We start from the raw sequence: 16908 nt of genomic DNA on the forward strand, positions 1-16908 counted from the left end.
CGGACGCGCAGGCTCAGCGGCCATGGCTCACGGGCCCAGCCGCTCTGCGGCATGTGGGATCTTCCCGGACCGGGGCACGTACCCGTGTCCCCTGCATCAGCAGACGGACTCTCAACCACTGTGCCACCAGGGAAGCCCTATCAATCATTTTTATAGCACCTCTGCATTTTCCCCACAGGGCTCAAGGTGCTCTGTGCATTTATGCATTAGGAGAGAGAATTGTTTGTTTTAGGTGAATAAATGGAGGCATAGAAAATTGAGTTCTTTGTCAGGATTAGATGACAGTGGAGCCAGTACTTCATAATCTATCCCCTCACTTTCTTCATTTTGCTTCTGCATGGTAACTGTTATGTTTGTCTGACCCTCTCCTAAAAATCCAAATTGCTGAGGAAATGAGATGTTTCTCTGAAAAAGAGCAGCAGCTGCTCCTATTCCTCTTCTATATCTAAAGCCCAAATTAGAGCTGCCTCTTCTCCATTGCTAGTTTTGTTCCTGAAACTTTTTTTTGACTTGTTTTCTGCCTTGTGTTTTGGGTATGTGTGTATTTGTGTTTTCCCTAATGACATTTATTTTTAATGACCCTTGTACACTATTCTTTTAACGGAAGGCTGCAGAGATTTTAAAATTAAATTTCTCCTTTGCGTAGAGCAGTCTAGGATGGAGTGACTTTGACCATTCAGAGAGGATGCTAACATCATTTACAAAGAAACTTATTGTCATAGTTATAGTTCTTTTCATTTTCTGTAAGCACCAGAAATGAGCAAAAGCTTAGAATTAAAAATGAAAGCTGTTATTCATAATCGCCAAAACTTGGAAGCAACCAAGATGTACTTCAGTAGGTGAATGGATATACTGTGGTATATCCAGATAATGGAATATTATTCAGCAGTTAAAAAAAAAAAAAAAAGCAAGCAAGCTAAAGCCCAGTCCCTTCCTTTCCTGTCTTCCTTTTTCTATAAATTTACTAATCTTTATGATGTCATATTTGACAGGATGAACGCTTCAATCTGGGAGGAGTATTAATAGGGCCACCCTTAAGGTGGGACAAAATTATGGCTCTTTGGCCAAAATCTTCTGGCTAAAACTCTGAAATTTTAAAGGTTTCCTCGGGGTCCCATGCCCTCCTAAGAATCACCCTTTTTTGTGGTACAACCAGAAGAATACTTTAGAAATAATTTTTCAGCATTAAAAACAGCTGTCTTGACAAGAACCTCTGCTCCTAATATGCTTCAAATAAGGGAAGACTAATACTGTTTTCCTTTGTATTAACCGTTGCTTGTTGTTTTTCATCGTGCATTTTTAAAGCTGGGTTTTAAATGACACTTCTCTGGAATCTGGGAGATAGATTCTGACCTTAAGGTCTTTTCCTTTTTTTTTTTTAATGTTTAATTTTTATTTATTTTGGCTGCGTGGGGTCTTAGTTGCAGCACGTGGGATCTTTGTTGCAGCGTTTGGACTTTTTAGTTGTGGCATGCTGACTCCTTAGTTGTGGCATGCTGACTCCTTAGTTGTGGCATGCCTGCGGGATCTAGTTCCCTGACCAGGGATCGAACCCAGGTCCCCTGAATTGGGAGCACAGAGTCTTACCCACTGGACTACCAGGGAAGTCCCCCTTAAGGTCTTTTCTATCCACTGTTTCTGTGATTCATCCTTCCCTCACTCCCTGCTCCCAGATGATTGGGAAGATGTACTTACAAGTAAAGGATAGGAAGATGTGGGTAGTATTGTCTCTTTAATGATTGGTTGTCATCATATTAGACTCAAGCTAAGGCTAATGAGGAGCAATACTTACATACACCTTTAATTTATACTTCTTGAGGAACACCAGAAAATTACTACATGTTTTTTCCATCTCCAAAGTAGCATTTAGTAAATATATATGGTGGTGGGTTTTGTTTTTTTTCTTGTTCCAATGTACGAACAAACAAAACCACTTCTTTCTTTCTTTCCAAGTGAGAATCTGTTTGGTTTCTTATTAGCTGTGTGTGCGTTACTGTCTTTATTCTCACTTGCCATGACTATCTGGATCTTTTGGAGAATATAACTTTTATACTTTTCTACTCTTGAAGGAAACTGGTGGTGACAAAAGAAAAGGAGAAGAAGGTGGGGCTGTATACAATCTATGTGAATCCTGCCAATACCCACCAGTTTGCAGTGGGTGGACGAGATCAGTTTGTAAGGTGAGTCTGTGGCTCTTTTGTGTCTTTGAGAGTTTGAGACTGTGATGTATTGTGTACTACCAGCTTGTGTACTACTACCTTATGGAAAGCTATGAATTGCCTAGGAGTTCATTAACCACCATCTTTAATTTTTTGCCATCTTCCAAAGACTTTAAACTTCCTCTGACATATTCTGTTCCCTAACGTAGCAATCTCTGAGGGATGGCTTAACATGTTATAGATATTATCAAGTTCTAAAGAAGTTTGATGAATTGACCAAGTTCTCCACATAGCAGCTAGGCATAAACCCAGGTTTACTAGCAAGTGCTCTCTTAGTAAATATTTTCCACCATTTTTCATATGTAAATTAACACGTACTAGAAATTTTGAATGCTGGTTTCAGATACAGAAATAATTTGACTTGGGAGTACTCATTGTGAACTTCAGGTTTTTGGCTCCCAGTATCCTGAACCACTTTTCTTTATCTTTAGTGATATCTTTGTTACTATGAACATCTTGGTTCATAGTATATCTTTGTTACTATGAACATTTCTTGTAACACTGTCTATTGAGATATATCCTGAGGAAAACAGAGTTCATGGATTCAGTTAGTTTCCTTCTGGCCCTTTGTCACAATTATATCCCATCCCTATCCAATTGGGCTATTTTTTTTTTAACATCTTTATTGGAGTATAATTGCTTTACAGTGTTGTGTTAGTTTCTGCTGTATAACAAAGTGAATCAGCTATATGCATACATATATCCCCATATCCCCTCCCTCTTGCATCTCCCTCCCCTGCCCCATCCCACCCCTCTAGGTGGTTACAAAGCACCAAGCCGATCTCCCTGTGCTATGCGGCTGCTTCCCACTAGCTGTTTTACATTTGGTAGTGTGTATATGTCAGTGCCACTCTCTCACTTCGTCCCAGCTTACCCTTCCCCCTCCTCCCGGTGTCCTCAAGTCCATTCTCTACGTCTACATCTTTATTCCTGTCCTGCCCCTAGGTTCATCAGAACCACTTTTTTTTTTTTTAGATTCCATATGTATGTGTAAGCATACGGTATTTGTTTTTCTCTTCCTGACTTACTTCACTCTGTATGACAGACTCTAGGTCCATCCACCTCACTACAAATAACTCAGTTTCGTTTCTTTTTATGGCTGAAAAATATTCCATTGTATATATGTGCCACATCTTCTTTATCCATTAATCTGTTGATGGACACAGGTTGATTCCATGTCCTGGCTATTGTAAATAGTGCTGCAGTGAACACTGTGGTACATGACTTTTTGAATTATGGTTTTCTCGGGGTATATGCCCAGTAGTGGGATTGCTGGGTCGTATGGTAGTTCTATTTGTAGTTTTTTAAGGAACCTCCATACTGTTCTCCATAGTGGCTGTATCAATTTACATTCCCACCAACAGTGCAAGAGGGTTCCCTTTTCTCCATGCCCTCTCCAGCATTTATTGTTTGTAGATTTTTTGATGGTGCAATTGGCCTATTTTTAAGTATCTTTCTTTGGTTGCCAACAGATCATCAGTTTGAAAGGGAGGAAGGAAAGCATCACTAGAAGAATGAATGACTTTATGCTTTCCTGGTGGTGGATGAAAAGCATTATCTTCCTTTTTATTTATTTATTTATAATTTTATTTATTTATTTCTGGTTGTGTTGGGTCTTTGTTGCTGCACGCAGGCTTTCTCTAGTTGCAGAGAGCAGGGGCTACTCTTTGTTTTGGTGCGTGTGCTTCTCATTGCAGTGGCTTCTCTTGTTGGGGAGGACAGGCTCTAGGCATGCAGGCTTCAGTAGTTGTGGCTTGCGGGCTCTAGAGCACAGGTTCAGTAGTCGTGGCGCACGGGCTTAGTTGCTCTGCAGCATGTGGGATCTTCCCAGACCAGGGCTCGAACCCGTGTCCCCTGCATTGGCAGGCGGATTCTTAACCACTGTGCCACCAGGGAAGTCCCATCTTCCTTTTTAAATAAGAGGATATTTTTATAACTGTATTCTGTAATTAATTTTATTAATAATCACAGGGATGGGACTAAATTTTTAGAAATACCTGAGAGATGATCTTAACTTGTTGAAGAATCCTGCCACAAGAGAACTGGGCAACTTTGTTGCTCTCTTCTTCTTCCCCTGTTTCCCTTGCCTTCTAAATTCCTTTCCTCTATTGATCAATAGCAAATGTTTAGCAGTAGTTTTTTTTTTAAGATAAGCTGTTGATCTAAAAAGGGGTAGTAGTTGTCAGAACTTTCAGGTGCTACCTCCTCCAAATCAAGCATTTACTGAATTTTTAAATTTGCATTTCCTGCTTAGAGCTCTGGATTCATGGAAAAGTCTGTGTCTCTAGATAATTCAAGCACTAGGACCTTGATGTTTGGAGGAGAGTGGCGGCATTGGCTGTATTGAGAACTGCAATTGATAATGTTTTTATCCAGAGCTAATACTTTCTCAGGGTGAGAGTGGGGCTGGAAATTAGTTTTAGCATTTCATCACAAGGAGAAATACTCAGATCTTCTATTTATTATCAGCCTCAATATCCTTTATCCCTTTGTACATGCCAAATTCTCAGCACGTAATAGGCTGTTTACACGACAAAAGCATGTGTATATTTTGAGGCACACTGATCGCCTATGAGCAGATGGCCCTTCCACACCCTAGCTCTTCTCTGATCATCCTCAATTTCTCTGGCACCTCTTCAGTTCAGCCAGTTGAATGTTTTGGAATTCCTCTTTTCTGTTTCTTTCTTTGAAAGAACTTTAGGCTCACCTGCCAGTACAAATTTGAAAATACTTTTGCTGAATATTTTATATCATAACACCATTAGCTTTCACTAGCTTGAAGGAATTCCTTTAGGGGAATACAGAGAAATAGCTTACTCATCCTCAAGACTTTCACATCATAAATACTGAATTTTAGTTTAGGATTGTGAAGGAGCATTTAAGAGAGTCATGCTTTTTTGAATATGACCAAAATGGGGGGATGGGCAGGGAGAAAGAAAAAAGGTAGGCAAATGGAGGGTGGTATAGATTTGAGTTTCTGCCACTAAATCCTTTTTAGGTTAGTTTAAGAATTTACAGGAGTGAAGAAAAAGAGAATGTATCAGGTGAATGAATCCTGTGATAGATTTGGCAGTGTGATTGGTTGACATGTAAATTTATTGCTAAAGGATTTGGTATAGGCCCTGGTTTATAAAACACAGTCAATAAATAGTCAGTTTGCTCCCCTATCTTTATCAGCAACATTGAGAGAACACTAGATTAAAGGCAAGTTGGGGGAAGAGGAGGTGAGGAGGGAAGAGAGAGGCTTAAGGTAACAAATTCGTGGGCACCTGGAGGCCTGTGGAGAGGAATGCAGTAAGGGTGTTCAGACAGTGCTGAAACCATTCTTTATTTGATTTAAAATGTCCAGGGTATAGGAAGACTCAATAATGTGGAGATGTCAGTTCTTCCCAACTTGATCTGTTGAGTCAGTGCAATCCCAATCAAAATTCCAGCAAGTTATTTTATGGATATCGACAAACTGCTTCTTAAAGTTTGTGTGGAGAGACAGAAGATCCAGGATATCCAACACAGTATTGAGAGAGAAGAACAAAGCTGGAAGCCTGATACTACCCAACTTCAAGACCTATCAATACTCTAAAGCTACAGTAATTCAGACAGCATTGTATTGGTGAAATAGACAAATAGATCAAAAGAACAGAATAGAGAGCCCAGAAATAGACCCCCATAAATACAGTCAAGTTATCTTTGACAAGGAAGCAAAGGCAACAAATGGAGAAAAGATAGTCTCTTCAATATATGGTGCTGAAAGAACTGGACATCCACATGTAAAAACTGAATCTAGACATAGACCTTACACAGTTCACAAAAGTTAACTTAAAATGGATCATAGACCTGAAAGTAAAGCCCAAAACTATAAAACTCTGGAAGATAACATCGGAGAAAACCTAGAAGACCTTGGGTATGGTGATGCCTTTTTATTTTTTTATTATTATTATTTTTAAAGTTTATTTTATTTATTTATTTTTGGCTGTGTTGGGTCTTCGTTGTGGTGCATGGGCTTCTCATAGCAGTGACTTCTCTTGTTGTGGAGCACGGGCTCTAGGCGTGTGGGCTTCAGTAGTCGTGGCATGCAGGCTCAGTAGTTGTGACTCGTGTGCTCTAGAGCACAGGCTCAGTAGTTGGGGCACACGGGCTTAGTTGCTCCATGGGATGTGGGATCTTCCCGGACCAGGGATTGAACCCATGTCCCCTGCATTGGCAGGCAGATTCTTAACCCCTGGGCCACCAGGAAAGTCCCTCGGTGATGCCTTTTTAGATACAACATCAAAGGCATCCATGAAAGAAGTAATTGATAGGTTAGACTTCATTAAAATTAAAAACTTCTGCTCTGTGAAAGACACTGTCTTTCAAGAGAATTAGAAGATAAGCCACAGACTGGGAGAAAATGCTTGCAAAAGGCACATCTGATGAGGGACTGTTATGCAAAATATACAAAGAACTGTTAAAACTCAACAACAAGAAAACAACCCAATTAAAAAGTGAGCCAAAGACCTTAACAGACACCTCACTGAAGAAGATACACAGATGACAAGTGTATGAAAAGATGATCCACATTATATGTCATCAGGAAAATGCATATTAAAACAACAGTGAGATACCACTACACATCTATTAGAGTGGCTAAAATCCAGGACACTGACAGCACGAAATGCTGGTGAGTACTGTGAAGCAACAGGAACTCTTATACATTGCTAGTGGGAGTGCAAAGTGATACAGCCGCTTTAGAAGACAGTTTGACGGTTTCTCCAAAACTAAACACACTGGTACCATACAATCCAGCAGTCAGGCTCCTTGGTATTTACCCAAAGGAGTTGAAAAGTTATGTCCACACAGAAACCTGTACGTGGATGTTTATAGCAGCTTTATTCATAACTGCCAAAACTCGGAAGCAACCAAGGTGTTCTTCAGTATGTGAATGGATAAATAAATGGTGGTATATCCAGACAATGGAATATTATTCAGCACTAAAAAGAAAAGAGCTATCAAGTCATGAATAGACATGGAGGAACCTTAAATGCATATTACTAAGTGAAAAAAAAGGCCAATCAGCCAATCTGAAAAGGCTACATACTGTATGATTCCAACAGTATGACATTCTGGAAAAGGCAAAACTGTGGAAATAAGAAAAAGGTCAGTGGTAGCCAGGGGTGGGGTGGGGCAAGAGAGATGAATAGGCAGAGGACAGAGGATTTTTAGGGCAATGAAAGTACTCTATGATATTATAATGATGGATATACGTCATTATACATTTGTCCAAACCCGTAGAATGTACACGAGTGAACCCTCAGGTGAACTATAGACTTTGAGTGATTATCATGTCAGTGTAGGTTCATCCTTGGTTTAAAAAAAAAAAACTACCGTTTTGATGAATGATTTTGATAATGGGAGGGGCTATACATGTGTGGGGGTAGGGAGTATATGAAAAACCTCTATACTGCCCTCTCAGTTTTGTTGTAAACCTAAAACTGCTTTAAGAAAATAGTCTTAAAAATTAAAAAAAAAAAAATTTTTTTTAATGTCAAGGTCCTGTCCTATGTGCAGATAATAGGGGAATTGTTTTTGTATTTGTATCACCACTGTCTAGCACAGGGCTTGGCAGTCTACACTGTGTTTGTAAATAAAGTTTTATTAGAACACAGCCATAGCCATTTGTTCACATATATCCATGACATGCTACAGTGGCAGAGTTTGGAAACTGTGACAGAGACTGGATGGCCTGCCAGCTTAAAATATTTACAGCCTTGCCATTTAAGAAAAAGTTTGGGGCTTCCCTGGTGGCACAGTGGTTAAGAATCCACCTGCCATTGCAGGGGACACGGGTTCAAGCCCTAGTCCAGGAAGATCCCACATGCCAAAGAGCAGCTAAGCCTGTGCACCACAACTACTGAAGCCTGTGTGCCTAGAGCCCATGCTCCCCAACAAGAGAGGCCACCACAATGAGAAGCCCACGCACCGCAACGAAGAGTAGCCCCCACTCGTCACAACTAGAGAAAGCCCACGCGCAGCAGCGAAGACCCAACGCAGCCAAAAATTAAATAAAATAAATAAATTTTTAAAAAAAGTTTGCCAATCTCTAGTCTCAAACATCATATCTAGAATATAGTAGGTTCTTAATAAATACTTATGGAAGAAAGGGGAGGAGGGTAGGTAAAGATTTCCTCATAAAGAAGAGCATTGGATACAGAGGAACATGGAATGGTCCATACAACAAGCTACTGAATATTTAAAATTTTTTACTAATTTGATGACTTGGGAAGATAATGATGTCTTAGTGACATTTGAGAGCTGTTGATTTAGACTTAGTTTAGAGGGAAAATAATCTGATTATCAGCTGCTATATTTGCTGAAGAGTAGTAATTGGTAGTACAGCAGTCTCCTGTTTGTCTTATTTTTTTATTGGTTCATTTAAAAAACATTTCCTGGATAGTCTATTTATGCAAGATATTAGTGGATTATGGAGAATACTTAATTCGTTCATTTATTCATCCAGCATTTACTGAGCATCTGTTGTGTGCTAGGTACACACTTGACTAGACATAGTTTCTGCCTTCAAGGAGGATTCGGGAGAAGCAGATATATATAGGGATTGAAAATATTAAGTAACTTACCCAGTATTGCTCATCTAGTAAGTAGCATAGTATCTGAACTCAGTTCACATGCCTTAAATATGGTGGAAACCATTTCACTATGCTGTTCTTTCTCACAGAGGAAATATTAAAGGCAAATGGGAAGTATTTCAGGTAGAGGGAACAATATGTGTAGAATTAGGATAACAAGATGTGACATGGTATGTTCAAGGAAGCATAGTTTTTTTGTTTTCTGTATAATGCATAGGATCTTGGAGAAGTGATAGGCAGCCATACTAAGTAGTCTGGACTTTATTTAGTAGAAAGTACAAAATCACTGAAGAGATTTAAGCAGGGAATTTACATTAAATTTTTCATTTTAGACATAATTCTGGTGACAGTATGAGCAAAGAGATCAGAAGGTTACTATAAATAATGTAGGCAAAAAATGCCTAAGGGTGGAGAAAGCAGATATAGTCAAGAAATATACCCAGGAAGTCAAATCGACAGGAAAGAAACTAGATACATCGAGAAAGGACCTGATTTCTGGTTTGGCCACCTGAATTTAGGATGGTGCCATTAACAAAGATTTGGGGGAAAGGGTAGGTCTAGAATGATCTTAGCTTAAAAAGGAGAATGATTTTACTTTTGGGCATTCCATTACAACATTCATTTGGCGTGTGGATATAAATCTAGAGCTCACTCAGAACAAGTGTGGGCTGGAGACACAGATTTAAGAGACATATCCACATATAGGTGGTAAAGTGTTAATGGAATTTGATTACCAAAAGAAAGTATAGAGCAGAATTCTTCCTCCCTTTTGAGTCTCTGGCCTCTTTGAGAATATAAGGAGAACCATGATCCCTTCTCCCAGGAAAAATACACATAAGCACAGTTTCTGGGCATTCACATATACTTGAACTCTAGGTTTTAAAATTTCCTTATGTAGAATCAGAGGAGTACTTAAGACCAGACCTTTGAGGAACATCAGCATTTAAGGGGTAGACAAAAGACAAGCCTATGAACAACATTAAAGGGTGGTTGGAAATCAAGGGAAAAAAGTGTTTCAGGGAAGGAGTAATGAACAATGTCAAGATGAGAGAAAGACCTAAAAAAGTATCTTGTTGGTATTGGCAGTTAGGTTACTGATGACTTTAGCCAGAGAAGCTTCAGTAGTGAGTTGAAGGCCAAAGCTAGATTAGAATGGAATGAGAAATGAATAGGAGGTGAGGGAGTGAAAATGTTGAATGCAGATTGCTCTTTTCAGTAATTCTACTACAGGGGGGAAGGACAGGAAAAGCCAGAGTAGGAAAGGTCAGTGGAAGGATTTTTAGAAATGGGACAATGGTGAGGAAGAGGACTAATCAGTGAGAAATGGACTAATCAATCAAACAAGGTCCTTGGAGGGATGAGATTAAGAGCAGCTGTGGAGGGATGAGACTCTGAGATTGGAGGAGACTGACGGGTGAAGACAGAGACTAGATCTGTCTTGTTCCTCACTATATTTCTAGCACCTGGCATAATACTTGGCGCCTAATCCATGTGTCATAAATAGTTGCACAAATGATTAAAGTTTGGATTGGAAAGATGAGGAAGGTGACGGTAGTTTGATGCTTGATGAGAATGAAGGAAGGAGAGAGTGAGTCTTGAGATATAGGTGTTGGTTTGTAATAGTTTTGGGAAGAACTAGCCAAATAAAATTTCAAAAAGGGATTCAAGACCCACTGACTTACATAAAGCATGGTCTCTGCCCAAGAGTAATAAACCGTATTGGGGAGGCAACATGCATGCAAAAGGCTCTATAATAATGTTATTTCAGTGCAGATAAACAGTAAATGATATAAAAGCTGAGAGAAGAGATAAGCCACTTCAAAATAATATAATTTAGAATTACTACTTGAAATGAGAAGTACCTGGATAAGAGTTTTGGTTTGGAAGAGGGGTGGGAGAAGATTTTTGAGGAAGAACCTGAGCCAGAAGCCTAATTGGGGAATGTCCTTTATCTGTCCTGACATCCAGCTGACTAGTGTTCCTGCCACTACATCAAATTGCAACTCTTCAAGGGATGTTTGTAAATTTTGACATTTTCATTGCTTCTTCCACCGTAGGATTTATGACCAGAGGAAAATTGATGAGAATGAAAACAATGGAGTACTCAAGAAATTCTGCCCTCATCACCTGGTAAGATTCATGAAGGGCCAGTGGCTCCAGGCTTCCCTGACTCAACCCCAAGCCTGCCCCCAAACTTGTTGGTATGGTGGGAAGAGCTTGGACTTTGGAGTCAGACACCTGGATTTGAATCCTGGCTCTACCACTTACCAGTTTTGTGATCTTGGGCAGTCACCTTACCTCTGTTAGCCTCAGTTTTCTTATTGACAAAATAGAGATACAGATAACTGCCTTGTACCATGATGGTAAGGCCTAATGAGATAATGTATATATGAAATGGCTAGCACACAGAAGACAACCAGTAGAAAGACCTCTCCCCCCGAGGTGGTCAAGTTTCATCAGTTGTTCTCCTGTCTCTATCTCTCTGTCTGTCTTCTTCTCTCTCCCTGTCTCTCTCTTTTTCTCTTTCTCTGTCTCTATCTCTATCTGTCTATCTCTGGGAGAGGATATAGGGGAGTTTGAAGGAAAACCTGTTTCCTGAAGGTGGTATAACAAATGGGGGGGTGGGGCATCAGTCAGTATCTGCTCCTTATTGCAGGTGAACAGTGAGTCCAAAGCAAACATCACCTGTCTTGTGTACAGCCACGACGGCACAGGTACGTGAGCAGGGCCCAGCTCCTAGGCTGGCATGCCCCCTCTGTCTAGGGAGCTGCTGAGCCAGTGAGGCATGTGCCCTCCAGTGCTCACCACTGTGCTATAGCTCCGAGTGGAGCAGCTGGGGAGTAGTTGCTGATGGTGAGCACACAGCGGGAGGATGCAGCAGATGACCCTTGGAGATGCCAGGCACTTGCAGAATGCTGCAGATGATATTTGGCAGGGCTTGTCCTAAAGCCCACGCTATTTGGTTGAGCAGGTTCTTATGCCTTTGACTCATTCCTGAATTAATGGGTATGATCTTCCTGGGCATTCTGCTACCCCTGGGTTGGCAGCATGTTCCTAGTCTACCCTAGACACCTGAAGTGCCTGCTGTTCCAACTGAGTAAGATGGGTGCTATACCTGGGTATTAGGAGGGGGCACTACTGGCAAGAAGCCCCACCCCAACCCCCAACTCCTGATCCTAGCTTTTTTCAGCCTTTGCCTTCACTGCTGTGTGCTTGTTCTTGGCAGAGCTCCTGGCCAGTTACAATGATGAAGACATTTACCTCTTCAACTCCTCTCACAGTGATGGGGCCCAGTATATTAAGAGATATAAGGGCCACAGAAATAACGCCACAGGTGAGACTGTCTTTCTAGGTTTCTGTACCCCAAGTCTGTTGGTTTGAAGAACCACAGTATCTCATGCAGGTTGTGCAAATAAGAACTACCTAAAGGAGTAGGCCATCTGTCACCAAGTGACAACAAGCCTAATTGGGCTGGAGTTTTCATAGTCCCTCCTGTGCTAGAGGAGAGAGGGCTCGGGAGCATCTCTCACCACTACAGGGATGTTACTTGGTCTGGATGTAAGGAGACTCGACTGACTATATTTTTCTTATGATTTCAGGTAACTTCAGGATTAAAAGACTTATTAGGGAGTTTGGGAAAGCCCTCCTTAGTTAGTGGTACTGAATTGCCTAAAATAGGGGGGTGAGCTTGTACTTAAAGGGAAGAGGAGGGAATAATTCTTCTGAATGAGGCAGAAGAGGAGAAATGGTGATAGCACCTCACCCAAGTTTGCAGTGACGATTGGCCCTTTTTGTTCTGTCTGTGGTTCCCCAACTTTGATGTGCAATGAAGTCACCTGACAATCTTTTAAAGATACTGAAGCCTGGCTTCCATACCCATCCATTCTGACTTAATTGGTATGGGGTGCACGTTGATTAGGATTTTTAAAAAGCTCCCTTTGATTCTAATGTACAGAAAAGTTGGAATCACTGCTCTTTGTTGTTATTAGTGCTCCTGTCAGATGTCTGTCATAATGTTGACTGGGGAGAGCAGTTAGTTTTCCTTTTTTCTCTTGAGCTGGTGAGAGGAGAGGGAAAAACCCGTACTTGGATCTTAGTCCTTGGGCATACAGAAGGAAGTATTCCAGTCTCATGATTGGTATGGAACTGGATGTAGCAGTTGGGACTCCTGGTTTCTCTTACTAATTTCAGGGGGAACCCTGTTGTTCAGTCTTGGTAACACGCACAGTTCAGGTGCTTCTTATAGGCAGTTGTGGCATATACCTTCATCAGTCTTAGGTCACCTAATGACCCAGGAAGCATTGACAAGGTACCAGTGAAGCACACATACCAAGGATAATCCTAGGGCATAGGACAGTGCTGCCTAGGAGTGGGCAGAGCTGGGGCCATTCAGGTTGGGACAGGTGCGGCATTAGTGAGGCCTATGGCTGCTCCGTAGGGTGCAAACTAATGAGACTGAGGCTGTTGCTAAGGGCTGCAAACTCCTCAGCTCTATGGACCTCTTTAGGAGAATATAAATAGTCTCTGGAACTGGTGTGATTTTTATTCTGTCTATTATACATGCATAATCCCTTGATTTGTTTTGTGAAAGTGAAAGAAATTCTTTGGCTCTTAGCTGATTTAGATTTGTGAATAACTAAATTTCCTGTGAGGTAAATATATGTCGGCCTGATGCCAACTCTCATGTGGTTTATTCCTTCATTTGTCATTTCAGTAAAAGGCGTCAATTTCTATGGCCCCAAGAGTGAGTTTGTGGTGAGCGGTAGTGACTGCGGGCACATCTTCCTCTGGGAGAAATCATCCTGCCAGATCATTCAGTTCATGGAGGGGGACAAGGGAGGCGTGGTGAGTATGGTGTGCTGGGCTGGCTGGCTCTCTGCTCTCTCCAGTCATTAAGGTAGGCTTTAGCAGGGCCACTGAATTCTCACTCTGACAATGTAATACCACGTCTTAGAGGTCTAGCCAGCTAAATAAAAAGACAGTATAGTCTGGGGGTGCTGAGGTTTTAATGGAATATTTTCTTCCCTTTCCTGTCTTCTGCCCCTCTACAGCACGGTTTATTAAGAGGAGAAAGGGATTTTAGGGAAGAACCTCTGGCCTGAGTGAGGTATCTTTAGGCATGGACCTTTTCCAAAACAAAAGCATTAGCGTTCAGGGCACACACTGTAGTAGGTAGCTAAGTAGTGATCTTGAATAGATCCTGGATTAGCGGATACAAGCTAGAAGGAGCATTTTTTCTGACAGTTGGGAAAATCAGAATATGGTCTGTATATTGATACAAACACACATAATATATATGTATATATAGGGAGAGAGAAACGTGCTCACCCCCGCGACCATTTTTCTTGTTGTTGTTGTTTGACTGCTATACAACCCATGATCATATCATAGTCTGCCTGTCCTCTGAGTTCTGCAGACAGCCTCCATAGAGATAGGGCAAAAAGGAAGCCTGAGGATCGTGAGTTGGGGAGTGAAAGGTGGTCAGCTCTTAGGATGTATCTAGCTAACCATAAATTTTTTTGTTTTTTCTTTTTTGAGACCTAGTGTCAAGAAGGATTCAGTAGCTTTCTATTACAAGGTTTTCAGACTGCAGAAGATAAGAAAGAGGCAGTTTGGGCAACTGCATTTTACTGACTACCCAAGACAGTCTTGTTAAGAGCTTCTAAGGGATGGCTGAGATGCTTATTCTTTCTTCCTTTTCATTCCTCTTAAGCTGTGGGGAGCTACAAAGAACCCAGCCATCTCTTGATGAGGTTTATCCAGAGTGGTTTTAGAGTTTAGAATGGTTCATTGCAGTTGGGATCCCATTTCTTCTTGTGTGTCTCTTATCCTGGTGTGAGGCTATTTCAGACTTTCTTCTGGTTTCCTCTAAATTTGGGGGACCTGGGACCAGTATAGACCCAAAGCTTCTATGGCTTGAATATAAGTGGAGAAGAGTCTAGAACTTGAAGGTGTGTCTCACTGTTGCCTGCTTCATTTCCTACTTTTCCATAGGTCGTCTTCTATCATCTGTAGTGAACAAACCCAAAACACTGGAGTCTTAATGAGAATTCGGCAGTAGGCATGTAGTCATGAGAAAGTCAAAAGGGGCCAGTGAATCTTTTATTGATCATAAACTATTGTCTTTCATTCCATTCTAGAGAGATGCAGGGCTGAATGCCCTCCCCCAGGCCAGCACTTGTCTGTGGTCCAGAATCACTCTACAGGCCAATCTCCTTTCAGCTTAGCCAGTGTCAGGGTTTGATGATTAATCCAGGTGCTCAGGTTGGGAGGGCATTTGCGCAGGATGGGTGGGCCCCAGGCCTGAGTTTTAGTGGGCATAAGAGTGAGGTACTAGAACAAGAGGTATAAAGACTGCACCCTGCAGCGAGATTCCTGGCTTGTTCTTGCCTCTGTGTAAGCTGAATGATCTATGTGGTCCTCACTTGGCTCCTTCTGATTTTTTGTGCTAACCTCCCAGCAGTGGGGTCACCAGCGCCAGCCTGAATGCAGACTATATCATTAAGTAGACTATTAGAACCAGAAGGGATCTTTGAAATTCTCATCCACCTTGCCCAGGTATCTCAATTCTGTTTTTGGCTCAAACCCTAGTCCTTCCGTTGTTTGCATTCGGGGCAAGGGTGGGGGATGATGTCAAAGGACAATCCTTCGTCTCCCGAAAGCACTTTGCTCCTTTATCCCATCACCTTCATCCCTCAGCCCAGTCATCTAAGGCCAGAGCTCTTTTCTCTGCTCAGGCATTACTGACAGGATAAGTCCTGGCATGCAGACAGGTCGGGTGAAGTGACCAGGTATTCTGGCCCAGAAGCTCTCTGTTGGCTTCCCCTGCAAGCTCCATCTCAGGTACTATATGTAACTTACTCTCTTGCCATTGGCTTTGTCCTTAGTCTTAAGTTCCAAGGAATTTCTCCCTTGTGCCTTTTTATTTTGCTGACTTGTCAAGCATAGCTAGGTCAGAGTTTAGAAGGGTAGCAAGGGCTTGAGATGGATGAACGAGTTCAAGTTTGTATGTGTTAAGTTGTCACATATCTTTTGATAATATTTTCTGGCAATGGAGTTTTTCTCTCTAGTGCCACCTCTGCTCCAGATGCTGGAACCTCTTCCACATTGCCTAAAAGAGCCCAAATATAAACTTTGTAATGAGCTGATATGTGGAATAAAAGAAGAAAGAAGGGAAATGTGGTTTCTGCTTTACTCTTAGACTCAGACTTAGCTTCAGTGTTTTCTGAGAATTTATTTGTAAAATGGAAGACAAAGAAGATTGGAAGTCTGTATGTCAGTTTTATTTTCCATGCTGACCCTGGCTTCCCATCAGCTGCTCTCCGCATGTGCAGGCAAGGCAGAGAAGGTTGGTCCAGAGAGAACTAAGAGGCTGTTTGCCAGGGGTTGTTTCCTTGGACTGTACTGCAGCTGCAAGACAGGGTGGGGTGAGGTGAGGAGTGGCTAGGACCACACCTTCTTCCTTCTGGATGCTTTTGCCATCTATTCCTCATCTGACTAAAAGCCCAAAAATGCTTTAGCAGCTAGATCTGAGACCAGCTCCTCCGGTGGCATGGTAGCTGCCCTGCTCTGCCAGGAAGGCTGATGTTTCCAAGTCAGACAGCAGGGGGCATGGGTGCCTTTGGAAAGAAGGAGGCTGCCTAAGCCAGAAGGCCTTTGCCTCGGCTGCTGTAGTTCATTCCTCCTGGTCAGTGAATATATCCAGAGGGTGGCTGAGCTTGAGGCTGTGGGTGCCCAAGGAAGCTGCCTCACTGTACCGTGCTGTCCTATAGCTGAGCCTGTTGTGCTGTCATGGCAGGCAGCAGAATGCTGTCTCCTGGGGTGTGCAGGGTTCTCAAGCAGATATGTGTCTCCACTACCCTACTGTGTTTCAGGCTCAGCCTCTTCCCAGCCTATGCCTTCTTCCAGTTCTTATAAACAGTGGAATGTAATTGTTCTCTGAGTCTTCTCTGGGGGCTCAGCAGCAGCTGCTGCTTTCTTCATTTTTAAAAATGTATTTGCCACTTGGTGAAAGCCACTGAGATGTTTTTTTCCAGACTGGGGCAAGTTGGAGCTTTGGAAGCTGGAGA

General features: G+C 41.9%; 1 protein-coding gene across 7 annotated transcripts in view; it reads left to right on the forward strand.

The window, feature by feature from the left end:
• DCAF8 (DDB1 and CUL4 associated factor 8) overlaps positions 1–16908 on the forward strand; it is a 44764-nt gene that overhangs the window by 24264 nt on the left and 3592 nt on the right. For all 7 annotated transcript variants that reach the window (XM_004312656.4, XM_004312654.4, XM_004312660.4 and 4 more), the window contains 5 exons: positions 2070–2180; positions 10897–10969; positions 11496–11553; positions 12066–12173; positions 13554–13684. In XM_004312656.4, coding sequence (XP_004312704.1) covers positions 2070–2180; positions 10897–10969; positions 11496–11553; positions 12066–12173; positions 13554–13684 — 481 coding nt within the window. The remainder of the gene's footprint in view (positions 1–2069; positions 2181–10896; positions 10970–11495; positions 11554–12065; positions 12174–13553; positions 13685–16908) is intronic.

The sequence above is a fragment of the Tursiops truncatus genome, chromosome 1, assembly GCF_011762595.2.
Source record: "Tursiops truncatus isolate mTurTru1 chromosome 1, mTurTru1.mat.Y, whole genome shotgun sequence".
In the NCBI taxonomy this organism is placed as follows: domain Eukaryota; kingdom Metazoa; phylum Chordata; class Mammalia; order Artiodactyla; family Delphinidae; genus Tursiops; species Tursiops truncatus.